Source organism: Cyprinodon variegatus, unplaced genomic scaffold (assembly GCF_000732505.1).
Source record: "Cyprinodon variegatus isolate N-32 unplaced genomic scaffold, C_variegatus-1.0 Scaffold68, whole genome shotgun sequence".
In the NCBI taxonomy this organism is placed as follows: Eukaryota; Metazoa; Chordata; class Actinopteri; order Cyprinodontiformes; family Cyprinodontidae; genus Cyprinodon; species Cyprinodon variegatus.
Genome location: NW_015150521.1, coordinates 1,370,564 through 1,390,355, shown reverse-complemented (window position 1 = coordinate 1,390,355; position 19,792 = coordinate 1,370,564). Strand labels below are relative to the sequence as shown.

Sequence of the window (19,792 nt, the reverse complement as noted above, 5' to 3'; positions counted from 1 at the left end):
CATCAGAAATTTTTTTAATAAAGATTCCAGATTTTGCACGCATTCATTTTGTACACAGTCAATAATGCAAGAAAAAATATACAATATGATATAAAAAGAGACAAAAATAACAATAAAAGCAGCCACCTTGATTTGTCTGACCAATTTGACAAATATCTCTTATACTTGAATCATTTTGCACAAAAGTACTTTTTTCCCCAACTGCTTCAAAATGTGCATTTACAGGCTGTTTTTTCCTCAACTTTAGCTCTGACCATTCGCTGATTTTACTCCATTCTCTACAGCAGATCTGTTTTGCATAGCTATATTTGTGTCATTGGTAGCAACAAAGTTATATTCCCCATGTATTCTGGTCCTCCGATAAAAACAAACCAGAAAAATGATTAGAAGAAAAATTAGTAGCACCACTAGGATAATCCACCAGAACTGGAAGTTGTCAGTGGATTTATCTGTAAGAGGAAAAAAACAATTAAACAACTGAAATAATTACTCTCAGCTTTTAGTGTGTAGGCACATTACTGTTTTATTTGCATTAGTCTTTTGCACAGAGTCCGTAATAATACCTTTTAGCTGGATTGTTCTTGTCACATTCCCAAATTCATTCGTGGCATTACAGATGTAAGAACCAGCATTAGTAGACGTGGCTGTTGTGATGGTTATGATCTTCTGGCGCCCCTTAGTGGTCTTCTGTACATTATCTCTAATCGGGTAGCTCCAATCGGTCAAAGGCTCAGGGTTGCCTTCAGCTTTGCAAACAAAACTGAAATTTTTGCCTGCAACAAGAATCTCGGTTGCATTCGTTTCTGTGAACACAGGGGGGTCTGTTGGAAGACAGAGAATAAAGAGCTTTGAAATAGTTTTGTCTCTTCTTCTATTACTTGCAGCTGCGATTACCACAAAAAAAGAGTGAGATTGTGACTTAGAGTTGATGACTTACATAAAATATCCAGATAAAACTGGTGCTCAACTTCCCCGTGTTTGTTGGACGCTCTAAGTGAATACCACCCACTCTCGTTTTTCTTCCAATAATGTGGAACGATCTCAGTACCATTTTTGAACCAACGGAGGTTGGGAGAGGGTACACCATCCGGTTCACACAAAATATTTGCTTTCTCGTTCACTTTAACCGTATAATTCCTCTCACAAGAAAACATGGGTTTGTCTGCAAAGAAAATACAAACAAAATTCAAATTAATCCTCCATTTTAGCGCTACTCTGGTGAGATATGAAAGATGTCTTGTTGACCCACATTCAACTGTGATAACAACATCAGTGCTATCCTCGCCCATTGAATTATACACTTTAGCTTTGTAGGTCCCAGAGTCAGTCCTTTTCAGGAGCTTGAATTCATCGATCCGTGTACCATTGTACTGCCACTCAATAGCAGGTGGAGGGTTCCCATCAGTTTCACAGGGCACATCATGCAGTCTGAAGCTATCTTCCACACCAGAAAACATGCATTTTTTGATGGTTGGTTTATCTATGAGAGGAAATAAGGATTAAGGTATTTGGTATGCATGATATTAGACATAATGTGAAGGAAAAAACGTACATTCCACGACAGCAGTATAAGGTGCTGAAGCCACAGAGGGGGGTGGCAGCGGCCCTGCAGGTCTAAACTGTAACTCAGCCGTGCATGTGAAAAGTGACGCATTGTCACTTTTATTAGGGATAAATGTGTAGTTAGATGAGACATCACAGGGGTGTACGGCTGAGTTTTTAAAGCATTCTGTGTGTGGGGCCACGTCTAAGCTTTCAAAATTAGCTGTGTGGACATTTCTACCGTCTTTATACCATGTCACCTGGAGCTTATTAGCAGGGGCAACGTTGAAAATATAACACCGCAGCGTATGCTCTTCACCCTCTTTCATTTTAACCATGCCAGAGACTGCCACCAAATCTGGAGGCTCTGTAGACAAATCAAAACAGTGAAATGAATAATTCACATCCACTTCTGTTTCCCTATAAAGAAATCATTTTCTGGTTTTAAGCAGTTTGTGCCAGAAGGCACGATGATGCATACTCACTATAAAGAGTGATCTCTGGCTTTTTAATGCACTGTGTATCATCAAGCAGAGTGACAAAGCAAAACGGCTTCACGGTGAAGTCCTCTAGTTTCTCAACTCTCCAAGTTACATTAGGAGGTGTTCCAAAGCTTTGCCCGACGGCAGTCTCCCAGGCCATTTTAGCCAAATCTGTGCTGGCTGTATAGCAATCAATGGAAGCTGGATTACCATATTTCACATAAAGGTAAGAGGGGGTCAGGGTCAACCCACAATCTGTCAATCAAAAACAACCATTTGAATCAATACTTTGATTTGGTGCACAATAGATAGCAAATTTTTCAATTTAACATTAAGATGAATATATACTTTCAAGCTTCTCTGCCTCAGTCTTCACTTCTTCAACATCAACATGGATTTTCACGGTTATTTTACCCAGAACATTGCTAGCTGTGCAGCTGCAGATTATGCTGCTATTAACCTGATCAATTTCCAACCATTTTGTGGTTTGAAAAATAGGGTTTCCATCTATAGCCCACACATATTCAGGAGGAGGGTTCCCCTCTACATCACAATGCAGGGTTACATTTCCGCCATTGGGCACAGTGATGGTTTCACTAGAATTCATCCTGAGCTCAGGAGCATCTAAAAAAGCAAGCACAGTAATGTTACTCATCGCTATCTTAATTGAGACCATCAGAGCAGAGAATTAAAAGGTATTCAAGAAAACATTATCTTCAGACAGCCTGCTTACTCACAGCGTGCTGAGACATTTTGTGTTGTAGAAATAACAGGTCTGGTTTCTATTTGCTCCAGTTCCAGTTGAACTTCACATCTAAACTGAGCAAACTTCTCCTCCCTGCTGATGTTGAAGGCCATTATGGAGGAATCTTTTTTTTCTTGCTCTCCAATGATGAACTCTGTCTTTATGGTTTCATTGTTTTTGAACCATGTGACAGAATAGTTTTGAGCAGGGATATCACTCAAGACATCACACTGGAGTGTGTAATCTTCTTGCTCATCACTTCCATTCTTCACAGACAGCCTGACCTCTGGGTTTTCTATTAAAACAAAATAAATAGAAATTAAACTCTATTGTATTTAGATATTGCTCTAAAAAGCTTCCTTGAAAGTAAACTTACGGTATACGATTATATCAGTCGCATTCATGCATTCGGTGCCATTTAGCCTTAGCCTGCATTCTACCTTCATCTTAAAGTCTAACACCGGTGCAGCACATGTAACCACAGAATTGTTTTCTGGATTTGTACAGCTTGTGTTTCCAAGCCGTAGGGTCAGCTCATCAAAGTCATCTCTGGTGGTGGAGCAGTTTGCTTCTAAATCTGTTCCATATTCTACAACTGAAGGAGTATTTAGGATCCCCGGGATGCATGAGTCGTCAGCACCTGTTGACACAGAAATACAGGGGTGAGCTGTTATGCTGTCCTCTGGTGTTGATAATGTTGCATGTGCATGTTGGCGAATTTCAAAGGTTTCCTGAAACTATGTGGTTTAAACGACACAGACATGCACTTTATGCCTGTTTAATGTACACATTGACTCACAAAATAAGTATCCTGAAACCATATAGTAGAGGAAAGGCTAATTCTCTGGCATGTCGGTGGATTTGACCTTTTTTATAGATATTGATTTCTTGCAAACATTAGCTCAAGAATTCAAGAATTTGTTTTCTGTGACATCGGTCGTGAATCAGCTGTGGTTTGGCAATTCTTGTGAAATAAACTTTATCACCACACCCAGTTTTTACAGACATCCCAAATTATATATTTAGATTGAGATGATTAGCAAAGTAACACCGACCCCTCCCACCTAGAAGCAGCTTATTGTGCTGATTACCCCCAAATCTTTATTTGACATTATCGTTTTAATATTAACTTAAGCCCTGGACTTTCAACTATCAAATGCCTATTAGAAATAGTATAAAGCATGTTTTTATTTTTATTATAATTTTCCATTTGAAAGTGTTTTTAACTTAACTCACCAAGATCAGCTGGAAAAAAACTATCACAGGAATAATCTACCTCACTGATATTTTATTTACATCTCTAAAAACGATAATAAACAAAAATAAATATTACAAAGCAATACTATAGCATCACTGCATAGTTTCCACTCACCGCAGGGTACCAGACAGAAGAGGAGAAGTGCCAACATCCTGAGAGAACACGTGCCAAACAGGCACGTTGATAAAGGAAGGCTGTCGAGGGAGGTAATACGTTTTTCAGAAATATCCAAATGATGATGGGCTATCTACCTGCATTTAATAATTTTGATTAACAGCTGGCCTGTAGAGGTGATTCAAGGTTGGCAGTTAAACAAGTACTGGGAGAAAAATGAAACTATAGCTGCAATGTGAATCAAACGCCCTATTGCACAGGAAACAGGAAACAGTGGTGAAACCGTTGTCAATTCCCTCCACCCAATCGAGAAGCTACTGTGTTGGGTATTTTCAATAAATGTGTGATAAATGAGGTAATGTGCAATAAGAATTCTCCTAAGAGTAGGACAAAAACACATTTGATGAATAAGTTGGCCAAGTTTAAACCTTTGGTCTATTGTTATTAGATTAATTGAAACAAGTACAGAGCAGCTATTGTTCAGCGTTTCCTTCGTAGGAAAAAAGTTAAACAAGCAAACATGTCAAAGGTTTGTGGCTTTCTTCAAAAGAAAAATTTAATTGTTAAGGTTTTTTTTTTACATTTTTTGCTTTAACACTGAAGTATTTCTTGTCGTGATTTTTCGAGGAGAAGGATTGAAATGTAAAAGAGACTTCAGTAGGTGAATGATGGTTAAGGAGTATTTAATGATAAAAATAACAAACATGGTACAACAAAAAACACAAGGAACCAGGAACCAGGTGGTATTGGGATGACAAGATAGGAGTGGGCAATGGGAAATGAAAGGCAGGGGCTTAATAACACAGGTGGAAACTAAACAAAAAACAGTGTGTAAAATCCTCTGAAAACACAAACAGGTGTGGATCATTGGTTTCCATCAAAGACGTGAGAAAGATTCTCCTGACATGGAAATATTGTAAGCAGATTCACATCACTGAGAGATAATGACCAACAGTGTAAAACTCAGGAAACTGCAGCGTAATCTGAGCATGAGAAAGAAACGCCCAGTCTCACAAACAACCACTTTCCCTTTTTGGAATTTGAAGATTTGAACAGAGTTAGAGGAAACATCGTCCTTAAGGGTTTATGTAAATAATAATATGTCCATTAAATTTTTTTTAGAATAATGTATTTTGTTTCAAACCTCTAAATTTCTTTTTTATTGTGTTCTGTTTCCTTGTAATGAAATCCTGTGTTATCTGCAGCAATGCAGTTAAGTGGGTTTGATCATCATGGAAACCCTTTTCAGACTGTAGGATCCTCCATGGAACTCAGCCCAGTAGACCCCATCTTGGAAGCGGCTTCGATAGTGTCCACCCCGATACCACACACCGTTCAGATTGGAGTGTGCGCAAGTGTGATACCACCAGCCTCCTTTCTGATAATGAGCACAGTTACCTAATGACACAAGTGAAGGAATTAAGCAATTATTGACACATAGAGTCAAGTCATGTCAGAGAACTGCTGAGCAGAGGTATGACGGAAGCAGACCTGCGTAGCTGTCCTTGTCTCGATCCAGAGTAGTGAAGGCCTTGTTGTTGTGCCATGAGAGAGAGTCTCCTGCGTTTCCATGGTACCGTCCCAAGCGCAGGCGGTACCAGTCGTTCTCTGGCTCCAGGTGGAAGCTGTCATATTCAGCAAACACCTGCCGGCCCTGCCAGTCTTCAAGGACAACCCTGAGTTTGTACTTGGCCTGCTGCGCCAACCAGTAGAGGTGTTCTAGACCAAGCCAGTACTCTCCATTTAGGTTTCCAAATCCTTGCTGCAACAATGCAAAAATAGCAGCTTTAGCAATTTCTGAATGATTAACTTTTTGTATATATCCAAATATCTATTATAACTCAAAACTGCAATCACTGACTTTTACTTAGCACATTTTTTCTTTTCTTTCTAAATTCCAGTATTTCTCAGCCTTTCCTGACTTAAAAGTTGCTTGAAATCACCTTGTACTGCTCCCATGTCCTGAAGAAGTTGACGGACCCATCCTGTCTCCTCTGGATGACGGTCCAGCCACCCTGAGCCTGACTCTGCTCACACCAGGCCTGCAAGAGTAGGTTGGCGCTCTGAAGACGAAGCAGGTAGATCCCACTGCTGGTCTCGCCTGAATCTAGAACATGCTGGCAGTCTCTCCATGGCCCTGGAGGAGATGAAAATAGGCAACCAACATCGTATGCTATATGTGTATTTCTGCTTCTTGTACATGTATTTATGATGTTGGGATTTTATGTGACAACAAAAACACAGATTTTCTTTTTAAGCTTTGTGATATATCTCATACATGAACAGTAACAAAGAATAATCTTACCTTTACATTTTTATTTGTACAAAAAACCTCTCTTTTATTCAGATAGCTATGCTATTTAATATCCATGAATTTTGATTATTTAAAAACTGATGATGAAAGTTTAGTTGCAGGTAGGTGTGGATTTTATTTATGCCTGCCATGCAGCTCTTGCACATACTATAAACAATCTGTGCTGGTTTCTTTAGAGTGAACTAGAGTACATGTTTGGCGTCTGAAAGATTAGCTTCTATTTATCTCTTTGGACATGAAGAATTGGATAAGGTCAACATAGGAATCTGCATGGCCAGAATGTACAGACTAAGAAGCATCTCCCACAATAATGAATATAGATGAGCTGCCATGACAAGCACTTTTACATAAGCTGGATGTAACTAACGCTCTTGCATCACATGGTCACTTTTTTCAGAAAGCTGCCTATTTCTTCCTCTTTATTAACCGCATACGTCTTTGCTGGTGTGTTAATAAAAAGTGAGCGCCTGATCATTATAGAGGCGATGCTCTGAGAGACGCTGGCTGTGTTTGACATTGTTTAGGTTTTCCCAAGAAGATAAAACCTCTATCAGCAGGTCAGTGACACCACCAGCTTCTGCTGCTTATCAGACACAATAAATATGTCTGACACAAGCAAGACTCATCTATAGACAAAGTTTGGAGTCTTATCAAATGCTCTGAAATGTGTTTTGGATACCTGGAGATTTTGTTACAGGGAAGCCAACAAAAGGCAATTCAGTAGGGGGGCTGATTGTAGAGGTAGGAAGGGAATGATCGACGACTGTTTTCACTTGAAGCTGATGTAAAGGAGCACTCTGGTCCCTCTGAACATCATTTGTCATTATGCTTGCTTCAATGCTGTGGTTATGGTGCTCAGTATCACTGCTTTTGGGGGGTTCCGTCATTGTCTGTTCAGAGCAACATAAAACAACACAGGCTAATTTGCAGGCCACAATTAGCATCAGTATCAAATCTAAAAATGAATAAATAAAAAGATCTGCATGCTTCCTACTTGAAAGGTCTGGCTGGAATGCCTACACTGGCACTGCTTTTCAAGTTTGGCTATGAATTGGTTCTGGGAACTTATCGTGGAGGTGAGGGCTCCATATTTCTTCTCCAGTTCCCTGTAACTACTGGAAACCTGCAAAGCCTGTAGTTCCCCCACCAAAAAGAGAAAACATAAGCCAAGATCCATATCTCACCCAATCGTGAGAAGCTGTGATATGGGGGAATCCATGCTTACCTGTGTTGTAGCATTGAGGAGGAGGCTCTCCAACCTTTGGTGCTCCACAGCCTGCTCCTTTTTTTGGATGACTTCACGCAGCAGCTGGTTATAAAGTTGGGCAATACGAGAATTCATGCTGTTGCTTTCTTTGCGTAGGGCTCTTACCTCTGTGGCAAGAGACCCTTCATCCTCCAGTTGTTTCTGCAGCTTCTCCAGCTGTTCCTGCTGCTGTTTAAACCCCAACTGCAGAGCTGCAACCTCTGATTTGTTGAGCATTGGGGAGTGTGTGTTCAAACACAGAGCTCCTGAAATTTTTTGCTGTGGGACAATAAAGGTGTAGGAGCAACGGCCTGCTTTCAGATCTGAGGAACGTGGTGATTGTTTGTACTCTCCATTGGTTCCCAACATTTGCCCTCCAACTTTTTGAGTAGGAACACAAAGGATGAAGAAAAGGGTCAGAGCTGTTTCCAGTGTCTTATCCATTAATCAGTCGAGTGTTTCAGGAAAATCATCCTAGCAAAAAATATTAAAAAAATAAAAATGTTATATTTAAGATCTTTAATGTAGATGGTTGTAGTGTTTTGGGGAATATTTAGATAGTGTTAAATGTAACTTGTACAATTAGATGTGAGTTCCCCCTTCAATACAATGGGACTTTTAAAGTAACTTAAGTTGGGGTGTTCTGCTCTGAATTGTTTTAGGGAATCCAAACTATGTTATATTATTATATTACTAAAATCATATATATTACAGGCAATCCAGAAATGTATTTCTTTTTTACTTGGAAAATTGATTCTTAAAAATGGATGAAGATTTTTATTCTTCATCCTGTGTGAAAATACATTTCTTTTTTCTGTGTTGTCCCACAATGTTTTGGTTGTTTTTTTATTTGTTCTTTTGGTAGGGAATAGTTTTACTTTAATGTTGGCTTCGTTTAACATCAGCCACTCAGATAAACTGCAAAATAAAGTTCAAACTATCACATATTAATGTAACATATCTATACATGTTATGTCTCATAACAGAGTCTCCCCATTGTGCGCTGTGAGTGTAATCATGCGGATGAAGATTCTGAGTCATCCAGGTCATAGTCATTCCATAAAAGTAAAAAAAAAAAAATCCACTGGACTTGGTTTCCAAGATTTGAAGACGTTTCACTACCTCTCCAGGAAGCTTTCTCAATTCAAATATCTTGATTGTAATAATCTTGAGTGTAACTATCTTGATTTCCTCTAAAACTTGACCCATCAATAGAAAAAGTTAATCAGTCAACACAGACCAGCCAGAACCAACACCCATCAATCTACTCAGCAACGCCATGATCTTATGCACACATTTCACTATAAAATAAAAGTCAATTAAATATGCAGCTTCATTTAATTCAGTTTGTTTATATGCTGACAATCAGTGCGGTCACCAGACATATCTTTTTTTTTTCCTAACGAGACAACTGTTATTACTACTTCACTCAATTTTACCTTAATTTTAAGTACAATAAATGCAAGGTTTGTATAAAAGTGGTAATTTTTAATAACTTACCGTGGCAGATCAAAGAGGTTTACATACGTCCTTTGTGTTGAGAAGCAGAAGGTTTCAGAGACTGATCATGCAAAATCAAAATGGCATTAAAAAAAAATGGCAGAAGCTATAAATGAGTGAAAACCTGTGATGCCTGCAAATCTAATCAGAAAGCAAAAAGGTTTGGGTCAGAACAGCAGTCAACTTTGTCAGAAGCTGCGTTTGCTCATGATCTGCTGGTTTCTTGTGTCGGGATCTCTTAAGGAAAGAGGGTAGCTAATCACAAACTATCCAACTGTGGCCTCCCTTTACTGAGTGGGCTGTAGACTCAGGAGTTTGGATGTCTCCTCCCTCTGCCATCAGTCTGTGATCCTGTCTGTCATGGACTCACAATCTCAACAAATGTGCTATGGTGAAATTGCCATTGTTCAGATTTCAGTTTTTGCATTGGATTTGTTGTAAGTAATGCTTAAAAGTAGATGGTTAACCAGTTAATAGGTTTATAGTTTGTAATGCCACTATTATTGCTGCAGATGAGACAAAAACCTTTCGAAGCAGACAAAGATCTCTCATGCGTTTACTCCATTTAACCATGAAGTGGAAACTAGGTTTCAATGACAATTTCAGCAAGGATATCGCCAAAAAATAGTTTTGCTTGTGTGTATCTGTGTTTTAGACGGAAAGAGAAAGAGACAAAGAAAAAGAAAGAAAAAGTGAAACAATATTTTGTCCACCAATTTATAAAGCAAAAAAAATATATATATATTTTTTTTTTGCTCCTATACTTTCTATTCTTTTTAATTTATATTGTGCTCTTATCCAACTGTCCCCTCTCTTAGGACAGACCACGCCTAAACTAGAAGATTCAGGAGTTTTTATTCCACAAGCCATCACTCTAATGAACAGGGTCAGGAAAAACTGTTGAACAATAACCCAGTAACTCACTTCTCTCCAGCACCTGCTTACTAATAACCACTTATTATTCAGTACTGTGTTGTTTACCTTTGCAACCTTTGAACTTTGCTCACCGCACCACTGCTCTACAATTTGGATCTTCCCATTTTGTTTATAGTATTTGTATACCGTATGTGCTCATCATCATGAGCGTTGTACAATTTAGAGTCAAAAATCCTCTTATGTGTACACATACCTGGCAAATAAAACTGATTAAAAACTAAATTAAGATGCATTATTACACATTTTTATTTATTCGGTTACAATATGTACTTATTTGTGGGGTTTTTTTTCTTAAAACTTAATAACCATTATTTGGATCTAAACAAATGAATGAATGAATTGCCTAAGCTGTATCATGTGTTCCTGTCTTCTGCCCACCAACATAATGATATTATCTTTCGTTGCGTGCCTATCTACTGACCTCTTGTGGTCAAAAGTATAACCTACCAACCGCAATATCTAGGAACCAGCCAGACTTGTTCCTACCTTTTAAAACAAGTAAATCGGAGGGAAAGAGTATTATTAAAGAAAATTGATGGGAAAATGGCAAAAAAAAAAAAAAAAAAAAAAAAAAAGAGAGAAAGGTGGGATGAAGGAAGATGGCTTTATAAAATTCAGAAGATAGTAGGAAAAAGAAGAAATGGAAGAGAAATAGGAGGAGAGAGTGATGACAAGGTTAAGATTTGGGCATACAGGACTTAATTATACACTTTTCAAAATTCAAAAGCGTACTACTGGCAAATGTGATTACTGTGGAAAATATGAAACAATAGAACATGTTATACTAAATATGAAAGCGAGAGATGATATATGGGGAGAGAGTTTAAATGTATTAAGGAAAAGATTAATCAATAGATTTTAAAGAAAACTAAATTATTTCATAGAATTTTATTATAGAGAGGGTGAATGTGTGTATGATGTAGACGGGTAGAATAAAAAACTTATGTATAAGTATATAGTTTTTATTTTATTTTATTTTTATTAGAAATTAGTCCATCACGAACCACACTCAATACCAGTAAGTGGCAGTAATGCTACCAAATGTTTGTTGCAAACCCCCAATAAATCGACGAAGAGGAAGAAAAAGTTCCTACCTTCTAGTGAGGAACACGGACATATTAGGGTGTAACACGCCGAGAAACCATGTGGATAGAGGAGATCCTTCGTAGCAGAGGGTTTCTACTTTAATGCTTTGAGACATTTTACTGAGGCACTTGAAGCATGGTTTACTTAAATATACTTTAGCAGCATTTAAAGAGGTTTTGTTTTTGTTAAATAAACCTACAGACTTCTAAATCAAGCATGGGGAAATCGAAGGTACGTGCCTGGCCTAGCATATTAGCTAATGTTTTATAAGCACTGATATAGACGGTAGTTATCAAGGAGGAAATTGTAGGATTCGTTTACGAATATGATATGCGTTATTTACATAATTAAACATTTCTGGAAAAGCGTTGTTGTGAGCCCGGTCTGGACGTTGTTATACGGTTTAGGGTTGTGTTACGCTTAGGGTTTTTTTCCAGCGTTGATATTTATCTATGTTATTGCTTCCTGTGCCTGATGTTTCCACAATTGTTAGACCAAAAACCAGAAGAAGGCCCGAGCCCAAGCTGTCCATGTGGCGGAGGATGCCTACAGAACTGTCCCCCACTCCTTTGTGTTCCATCGGGGTCAAATTGGGAAAAACGTGGGTCAGCTCGTCCAGGACATGAGGAAAGTCATGCAGCCGTACACCGCCGAGTCTCTGAAGGTATGAATCCCTCTGAAAACAGGGCCACATGTTCAGATGATTAAAAGTACGAAATTTTCTGATTCCTTTATTACACAGTAATAACAAAAATGCATCTTTTCACTCTGAAAAAGTCACAAGTCATGTTTTGGAAGTCATATCTGGACATTTAAGACTTTTAAGCTGTGCAGTTTAATCACAATATAAGTAAAATAACCTTAAGTTTAACAGGAGTTTGAAACATTGAGAAAAATTGCAGTGATAACCCCCTAAGACCTGTTAAAACAAAGGACCTATATTACTTTTCAGGTTTACAATTTGAATCACATTTTATTCTAGGACAATTCATGATTATTTACAAAAATAATCATGCGAGTAGTTTCTAATAGGCTAGATAAAGTTGCTTTATGTGAGTTTTTCCCCCTAGAATTTGGACTAGGTGAAACAAAAGGATATTTCCTTTTGATTTATTAAAGCTATAAGTTTGATGTCCTCTAGCAAATGCCATGTTCTGGAGTCACTTAATTCATCGATGAATTAATGCTTCGACCTTAATTTATCTTCAACCCTCAGAAATGCCTATGTGTAATTATTTTTCAATAGCTAAACACAAGAGGATCTGGGTTAATTGGGATGAATCCTTTCAGAAAGACATGTCAGTTCCTTAAAAATATCTCTTAAAAGACACTATAGTTCCAATTAAATCAATATATGACTAAACCCTCTACAGGTATAACCTATGATTAAAATGTTTCCGTTGATTTTAAATGATCTACAGTGACATGATGGTGGTTTTATTTTTGATGGTGACTCCTGGATATAAAAAATATCTGCTGGGATAATTTAACAATAGTTTTATAAAATATGCATGTCTTTCTCTATTTTTATTTATTTTTTTCCAAAGGACTCTGTCTTGGAGGTCGCCTCTCTAAATACAGCTTCCCCCAGATGTTAGCATCGCTTACTTTAACAAATTTGCACAATTTATAAAATATAGTTTCCCTCTCATGCCTTTGCCTTTTAAAACCAGGTACGGAAAAAGAATCTCCTGAAGGATTTTGTGTCCATAGCGGGGCCTCTGGGAGTGACCCACTTCATTATCTTTGGCAAAACCAGCGACAGCATCAACATGGTGAGATTAAAGGCATATCTGGTTTTACTTTTTCTTATGTAAGATGCTCTGTTATCCATTCAGCTTCTTCTTTTTTTTTCTCCTCCTTAGAGACTGGCTCGTCTTCCTAAAGGCCCCATGCTTTATTTTAAAGTTGTAAAGGTACACTTCATAATTTGCTAGTTAATATGTCAGGTTCATGTGATGATGCATAAAAAACTTGATTGTTAAGTGATGTTTTCAAAGTAAACGCACTGATGAACCCTAGCAGCCAAGTCATGCAACCTTTATTATCTTTCTTTATTTAATCCATTTTTATAAGGACTTTTCTATTTCATGTTTCATCCACAGTATTCCCTTATAAAAGATGTGGTTTCGTCTTTGAAGAAGCACAGGATGCATGAGCAGCAGTTCACCCATCATCCACTTCTCATCCTCAGTAACTTTGGAGTGGATGGCATGCATGTGAAGCTCATGGCCACCATGTTCCAGAATATGTTTCCCTCAATAAATGTCCAAAAGGTGAGAAAACAAGCCCTTTTGTAAGAATCCTAATTTGTAAATGTTATGATATGATGAAAGTATAGTCTTCTGATTAAATGTGAAGAATTTTCAAAAGTAAACGCTTTCTGATTCATTCATGAAGTAGACCTTTTTAATCTCATAAAAAGTAGTTTAAGCTTTGGCCTAATGACATTTTTTTATTTTTTTAGGTAAATCTCAACAGTATCAAGAGGTGTGTGCTGTTTAGTTTTGACCCAGAGACTCAGGAAATTCAGTTTCGACACTAGTAAGTATTGTGATAAAATAAACAGGTCTTCTAAATGATGGGCTCAGATGATGACCAAACACGACTTGACTCATTCATGATTTATGTCCAAAGTAAACGCACTGATGGGCCTTTATAGAATGTCTGTTACTTTTTTTGTTTTCTCTCATTAATTGAGGTCAAATATTTTTATTCCCAATCTGCAGCAGCCTGAAAGTCGTCCCTGTGGGGATGAGCCGAGGAGTAAAGAAGCTGATGCAGGAGAAGTTCCCCAATATGAGCAAGTTCGAGGATATTGCCGAGCTGCTGGTGAAGTAAGGATCTATGTTTGCAGCGATTAAAAAGAACGTGAACCACTGTTATGTTTTAGAGATGGAAATCAGATGGAAGGCTATGTTTTCTCTAACAACTCTTTAGGGGAGCGAACTTGTCTGAAAGCGAAGCAGAGCAGGACGGTGAACACAATATAACTGAACTGCCACAGATGTATGCTGGAAGAGGCAACATGCCATCCCAGCAGAGCGCTGTCCGTTTGACAGAAGTGAGTCAAAAACTTCTATATCTGAAACACCCGATTGACGTTTGGATATCAGCTCAACCTGTTCCACTTTGCTCTCCATAGATCGGCCCTCGAATGACTCTGCAGCTGGTAAAGATCCAGGAAGGGATGGGTGACGGGAACATCATCTACCACTCCATGAGTTAGTCCATCTGTTTCCTAAATTCTTTCTGTTTGAGCTGTTTGGATGAACTTGATGAAAATAACAATATGATTCCTATGATTTCTCTCCTAAAAGTAAACGCTTACTGATTCATCCTGAGCATTGTTTAGATTTTATGCTCATGAGGCACAAACTGTTTCTTAATTTGTTTTTTTGGTCTTTTTCTCCTTGCAGTATCTAAGACAGAGGAAGAGATTCAGGAAATCCTGAAGAGAAAGGAGGCCAAGATGAAGGAAAAGGAGAACCGAAGGAAAACACAGGAAGAGAATGTGGCCAAGAAGAAAGAGAAACGAGAAGAGAACAAGTAATTTAGACCTAAACGTATCAGGCAGATTTCTTTTATTTTTATAAATGTTTGTCTATAAAAAAATTGTGTTACTTTCAAGGAAAAAGAGTCTAGAAGGCATCAAGAAAAAACAAGCTGAAGCTGAGGAGGACAGTGAAGTGGAGGATCCAGGGATGCAAGGAGATCAGGCTGCTGCTGTTGAATCTGATGATGATGTGGAGTACTACAGACAGGCTGTGGGGGAGGAGCCAGATGAGGGTAAATACTAAAATTTACCTGCTTTGGACCCTTGGTTACACTATTTCTTTAAAATCTTTTCAAAAATGAATAATTCTTTTTCCCAGATATGTTCCCTGGTGCTAAGAAGAGGAGACGCTCTGACAAATCTCAGGAACGTCCCAGGAAGAGAAAACTGTCTGCTGGTAAAACCTCCAGAGATCCAGATTCTAAATCACCAAAAAGAAAAAAAGCAGTAGGACAGCAGAGAGACAAAGCAGGAACCGCTCTACAGGGAAAAGGAAAAGCTTGGAAAAAGTCTAAAGATGGAGAGAAAGCATTCGGTAAGAAAAAATGGCCTCCGGGGAAAGCATTTGGTTCCAAGAAATCTGGAGAGAGAGAAAACAAATTTGGAAGGAAAAACTTTGATGGAAAGAAAAACAAGGACAAGCATTTTTCTTCAAAGGGTCACAAAAGCAAACCTGGCTTCAAGAATAAGAAGGGCGCAGGTGAAAAACAAGGTTTCAAACGGACTAAAGGGAAACGTTGAACTTTGGTTGCAGTACCTTATAGAGGCAGCAGGGGGCAGCAAATCTTTGCTCTGACTGCTTCAACATTTAAGCACTCAATTTGAGTGGATGTTGTTGGAACAATTTCAAAACAATGATTGTTTGGAAAAGTTATTTTGTATCATTTGTGTTATCCTCAGTTCTTAAATAAACTTTTTTTTTTGTAAATATGACACTCTAATATTCTTGTGTTCTGTCATTTCTTTCCACTTATTGAAGTTCATGAATACGTTAAAATGTTTTGCTACAAAACTATAAATTAGTTAAGCTATAAATAGTTTGGAATTGAATTTTATTGAGTTACAATTTACCTAGTGAAGAGACATGGTTAATGGTAGGTGATGGTTTGCAAAAGGTCTTTTTAAAAAGGGTGGTAAATGGAGATCATGAGGTTTTTGGCAGCAGTAGCTCAGCTGGTGCCCACTCTGGAAGGTGTCTGAATAAAATATCAGATGGGGCTTCTATAAATAGAAAAAAGGTAAAAACTGCAAATAATTGGAAATTGAGAAGCAGGGTGGATGGTGATTATGTCCTCCAACGGCCTAATGGCAAAACTAGCTCAGGATCAGGATAGTCCAAGTTATTGTAAGCTTTACTAAAAATTAAAGCTTTAAAGTTGGTCTTAAAAGAAGATGGTGAGTGTCATTCTGTCTTTATTTTTTATGTGACCAATTTATTCCCACCTGTGATCATTTTCTCATCTTCGAATAGAAAAACGTATTTTCTATCCTACGATAGAAGTTTGCCTTTGGCTTGCTCACACACAATCTTTTGATTCTTTTCTACCTTCAGATATTTTTCTAAAAGTCAGGAATATTGAAAAAAACTGAAGAGATTTCCCTGAAATTTGTTTTGAATTTGCTTCTCATGGGTGGGATGCTCTGTCAGATGTCATTTAAAAACTGGTCAGTCAGGACAAGGTTATTCGGAAATACTGTTATTTCTTCACCAGAAGTCACAACAAAGCAAAGACAAACCTGTATAGGTACAAAAGGTTTTTAGAGTGTGCATTTTTAAACTAATTTTAATTATTTGAATTAGGAAATGCACATTTATTAACATATCAGCTTAAAGCATCAATATAAATATGCTTTAACAGGTCATTTGCATCCGATTTCCTAAGGCAGGTAAGAACAGTGAACGTTAAACATGACACTATGGGAGACAGCAGAGTGAACACAAACAGATAAGATGCCAATAATATGAAATCACAATAAAATTAGGTTAACGACCCCAAGGAAACAGATCAATTCACCTGTGAATTTGGGTCTGGTTATTTTTCAACCAATGTTTCAATAAGATTTTAAAACTTTTGTAGGTTGCATAGCCCCTAACATGAGCTGGCAGTTTGTTCCATAACTTTTCCTTTGATGGATGCAACCATTTGGCCAAATTTGGGCCTAAACTGAACATTACAGTCTCCTCTGGTTATAGCCCTGGTTGCTGCTAGAATTGTCATAAATAAGTACTTTTCATCTATTGTGCCTCTAGTTCTATTTCAAACAGAGTTTTTTTTTTTATAGCAATATTTTCAGATTGATGCTTCTGGTGTCGTCACTGCAGTTTTCCTTCTGCATTTCTAACAACACAAGCAGGGGCACAAGGAAATGACTCTGCTGTTCTGTCACTCAGATCAGCATTGGACGACTAAGGAGCGACTTCTACCCTCAACCTTCTCATCAACGAATTAGTAAATCAAAGCTTTACTCTGGCATATTTGCATGTCTGCATCTGGGTAAGCTGCAGCTTATTTTATTGCTTCTAGGCTATAGCAAAGAACATCGGTAGGGACTTTTTTTAACTCCTGTTTTTTTTTTTTTTTTTATTAAAGGGTTGTGTTGAGCTGAAAGCAGGATGTCGGTCAACTTCTCTGACTGTGAGAAGTTTCAGATTAGCCTGCTGCCTACCATGTATGGGGTCGAGTTTGTTGTGGCCTTTGCAGGAAATCTGTTTGCCTTGTGTCTGCTGTTTGTCAGAGAAAGGCGCGACTGGCACTCGGGTGTCGTCCTCTCCTGCAACCTGGCCATCAGTGACCTGCTGTACATCCTCACTCTGCCTCTGCTGATCGTCTACTATGCCCTGGGGAAACACTGGATTTTTGGCGAGGCTGTGTGTAAAATGGAGAGGTTTCTTTTCACCTGCAACTTATATGTGAGCATCTTCTTCATCATGGCCATAAGTGTGAACCGCTGTGTGGCTATCGCATGGCCCTTCTTCACTCGCTCCTACCTGGAACCATCCCATGTTAAAGCCATTAGTGTGATCATATGGATCATTGTAGGAGTCATCTCCTCCCCTATGCTGAAATTTGCATCTCTTTGTAAACACAGTTACAATAACAATACTTTATGTGTGGCCTTCTGTCACCAAACGTCTGACCCCAAGTCTGACTTTATTTACAAAGTATTCCTTGCTGTGTTTGGCTGTCTTGTTCCTTTCATAGTAACTTTTACTTCTTACTGTGTAGTGACTCGGGTTGTGTGGAAAAATGCCAACATAACAACGCTTGAAAAGCGTAAAGTTGCCTTGTTAGTCTTATCAGTAATTGTCCTCTATGCTGTTTCCTTTGTGCCCTATCGTGTCTACCAAGTCTATCATCTGTATTTAAGGATATATCCCCAACACACACTTTGTTGGGTCTACAACATGTACCAAGTATCCAAAGGTCTGGCAACGTTGAACATGTGTATCCATCCCATCCTCTACATGGCTTTGTTTGACAGTATTAGACTGGTATGCTGTGGACAGAGCTTAGAAGACAACAGAGCTGGATGAGGAAGTAGAGGTGTCGCTTGGTTGCTCTTGCATGAAGCACATCCTTGTTTTAGACTGAACATAGCTTTGCTAGAAGGATCTTTGCAGAACTTCTACATGACACAGTTTTGTACTTCTTGACCAATCATGTTTGTAAAAACAGATAATCTTATAATTTTCCTAATAAAATTAAAAAAAAGTGTTGCATTCTGTTATTACCATCCCATCTAATTTATATGATGTTAAGAAAAAGTTTTTTTTTTGTTTGTTTGTTTTTTGCTGTTTGGTTGAACTGGAATGTTTCTGAGCATCAAAACCTTTGTATCAGACATAACAAAACTAAATGCAAAAGGAAGTTTTAGGGTGATTTCATTTATTAAAAGAAAATGGCTACCCTCCCTACAGAATCAAATTTTTAAAAAAACAACAACAAACACTTAATTACAATGTGTTTTTTGCAAAATTAAGTAGATTAAAAGAAAGAAACCCCTCATTTTCAACCTAAACAAAATATAGAACATTTCAAGAAAAACATTTCACTAAATTCTCTAAAGAATCTCAATAATATTCATGCAGTCTCTTGTTTATTGTTAGATTAGATAAGGTGACAGACAGAGAACAAGAAGAGAAACCAGACTTCCCCTGCACCTCCTCAGCATCTATTTATGCCAAAAGGGACAGTTCCTCCAGCTAAATCTGGATCTGGGTCCTACTCAATGTGATGGGCCTGGAAACCCTCCAAACGAAGCATCCTGATCTGATGCCCTGAAACACTTAATTATGCATTCATTTCTGGTCTCTTTCAGCCCTTACCTTGAAAGCCAGATTTCTGCACTGTTCTCTTAATACCCTGCCGCAGAATGCAACCACGAGGTCTGGGTTTCAATATCTGTATTCGTTCTGTTTTTTCAAACATGTTATTAAAGATTATTCACAACGGGCAGTTCAAAGCAAGGGCCAACAGGGGCCAGTGCCCCTGTCAGACTAGTGCTGGCCCCTAAATCGAATTAATATTTTAATATTAATATTTAAATCGATTGTTTTGTTTTAAGAGCAAAAATATTATTTCCCTTGGCCCTCATTTTTTGTTTGCCTGTTCAAATGAGGGGAAATGGAATAATTTTATTTATTTACTTTTTTAGATGCATTTACAGCCAGCTTCAAGGTGCATCAAGATAAGATCATAGTTTTAATCTGTTAGATTGGGTATTTGCAACCTTGGCTTTTTGCTTCTCTTAATACACAAAATGATTTTAGCCCTTATTTTCTGGAATGTCTCTTTTTTTTTTGTGGGTCCCCCATGAAAAAAAAAAATTCCCCTTCATCGCCCCTCTGATAAACTTACTTTTTCTGTCAGACGGATCTTGAAAAAACCTAGAGCAGGGACCTAGAGCGTCAAACGAAACCAAAATCCTTAATCCACCGTCATGCTAGTGTTATTGTGTCCGCTTTTATTGTGACAAAACTATGTAAAAAAAACAATGAAAAAGTTGGGTCAC

The 19,792-nt window shown here is 38.0% G+C and overlaps 3 protein-coding genes across 4 annotated transcripts; 1 reads left to right on the top strand and 2 right to left on the bottom strand.

Annotated features, from left to right (window-relative positions):
* Positions 1–29: 29 nt before the first annotated feature.
* On the bottom strand, positions 30–4,371 carry LOC107083063 (hemicentin-1-like). The gene is made up of 10 exons (XM_015372007.1): positions 4,142–4,371; positions 3,146–3,409; positions 2,762–3,064; positions 2,373–2,648; positions 2,028–2,279; positions 1,553–1,909; positions 1,250–1,480; positions 938–1,162; positions 564–821; positions 30–449 (listed from the first exon to the last, which is right to left on the bottom strand). The coding sequence occupies exons 1-10, from the start codon at positions 4,176–4,178 to the stop codon at positions 244–246; spliced, it is 2,409 nt and encodes an 802-aa protein (XP_015227493.1). The 5' UTR covers positions 4,179–4,371; the 3' UTR covers positions 30–243.
* A 482-nt stretch (positions 4,372–4,853) lies between these two features.
* Positions 4,854–19,690, bottom strand: angptl6 (angiopoietin like 6). Of its 2 annotated transcripts, none has more exons than XM_015371975.1 (7): positions 19,639–19,690; positions 7,681–8,175; positions 7,450–7,587; positions 7,135–7,345; positions 6,085–6,278; positions 5,633–5,903; positions 4,854–5,539 (listed from the first exon to the last, which is right to left on the bottom strand). In XM_015371975.1, the coding sequence occupies exons 2-7, from the start codon at positions 8,143–8,145 to the stop codon at positions 5,355–5,357; spliced, it is 1,464 nt and encodes a 487-aa protein (XP_015227461.1). In that variant the 5' UTR covers positions 8,146–8,175; positions 19,639–19,690; the 3' UTR covers positions 4,854–5,354. The 2 variants fall into 2 exon arrangements, with proteins under 2 accessions (XP_015227461.1, XP_015227460.1); XM_015371974.1 differs by lacking the exon at positions 19,639–19,690 and adding an exon at positions 9,202–9,426.
* Positions 11,242–18,439, top strand: LOC107083050 (suppressor of SWI4 1 homolog). The gene is made up of 13 exons (XM_015371991.1): positions 11,242–11,454; positions 11,717–11,887; positions 12,897–12,998; positions 13,089–13,139; positions 13,329–13,499; positions 13,691–13,767; positions 13,953–14,060; positions 14,164–14,287; positions 14,369–14,447; positions 14,643–14,772; positions 14,855–15,012; positions 15,099–15,518; positions 17,383–18,439. The coding sequence occupies exons 1-13, from the start codon at positions 11,440–11,442 to the stop codon at positions 18,312–18,314; spliced, it is 2,538 nt and encodes an 845-aa protein (XP_015227477.1). The 5' UTR covers positions 11,242–11,439; the 3' UTR covers positions 18,315–18,439.
* Positions 19,691–19,792: the final 102 nt, after the last annotated feature.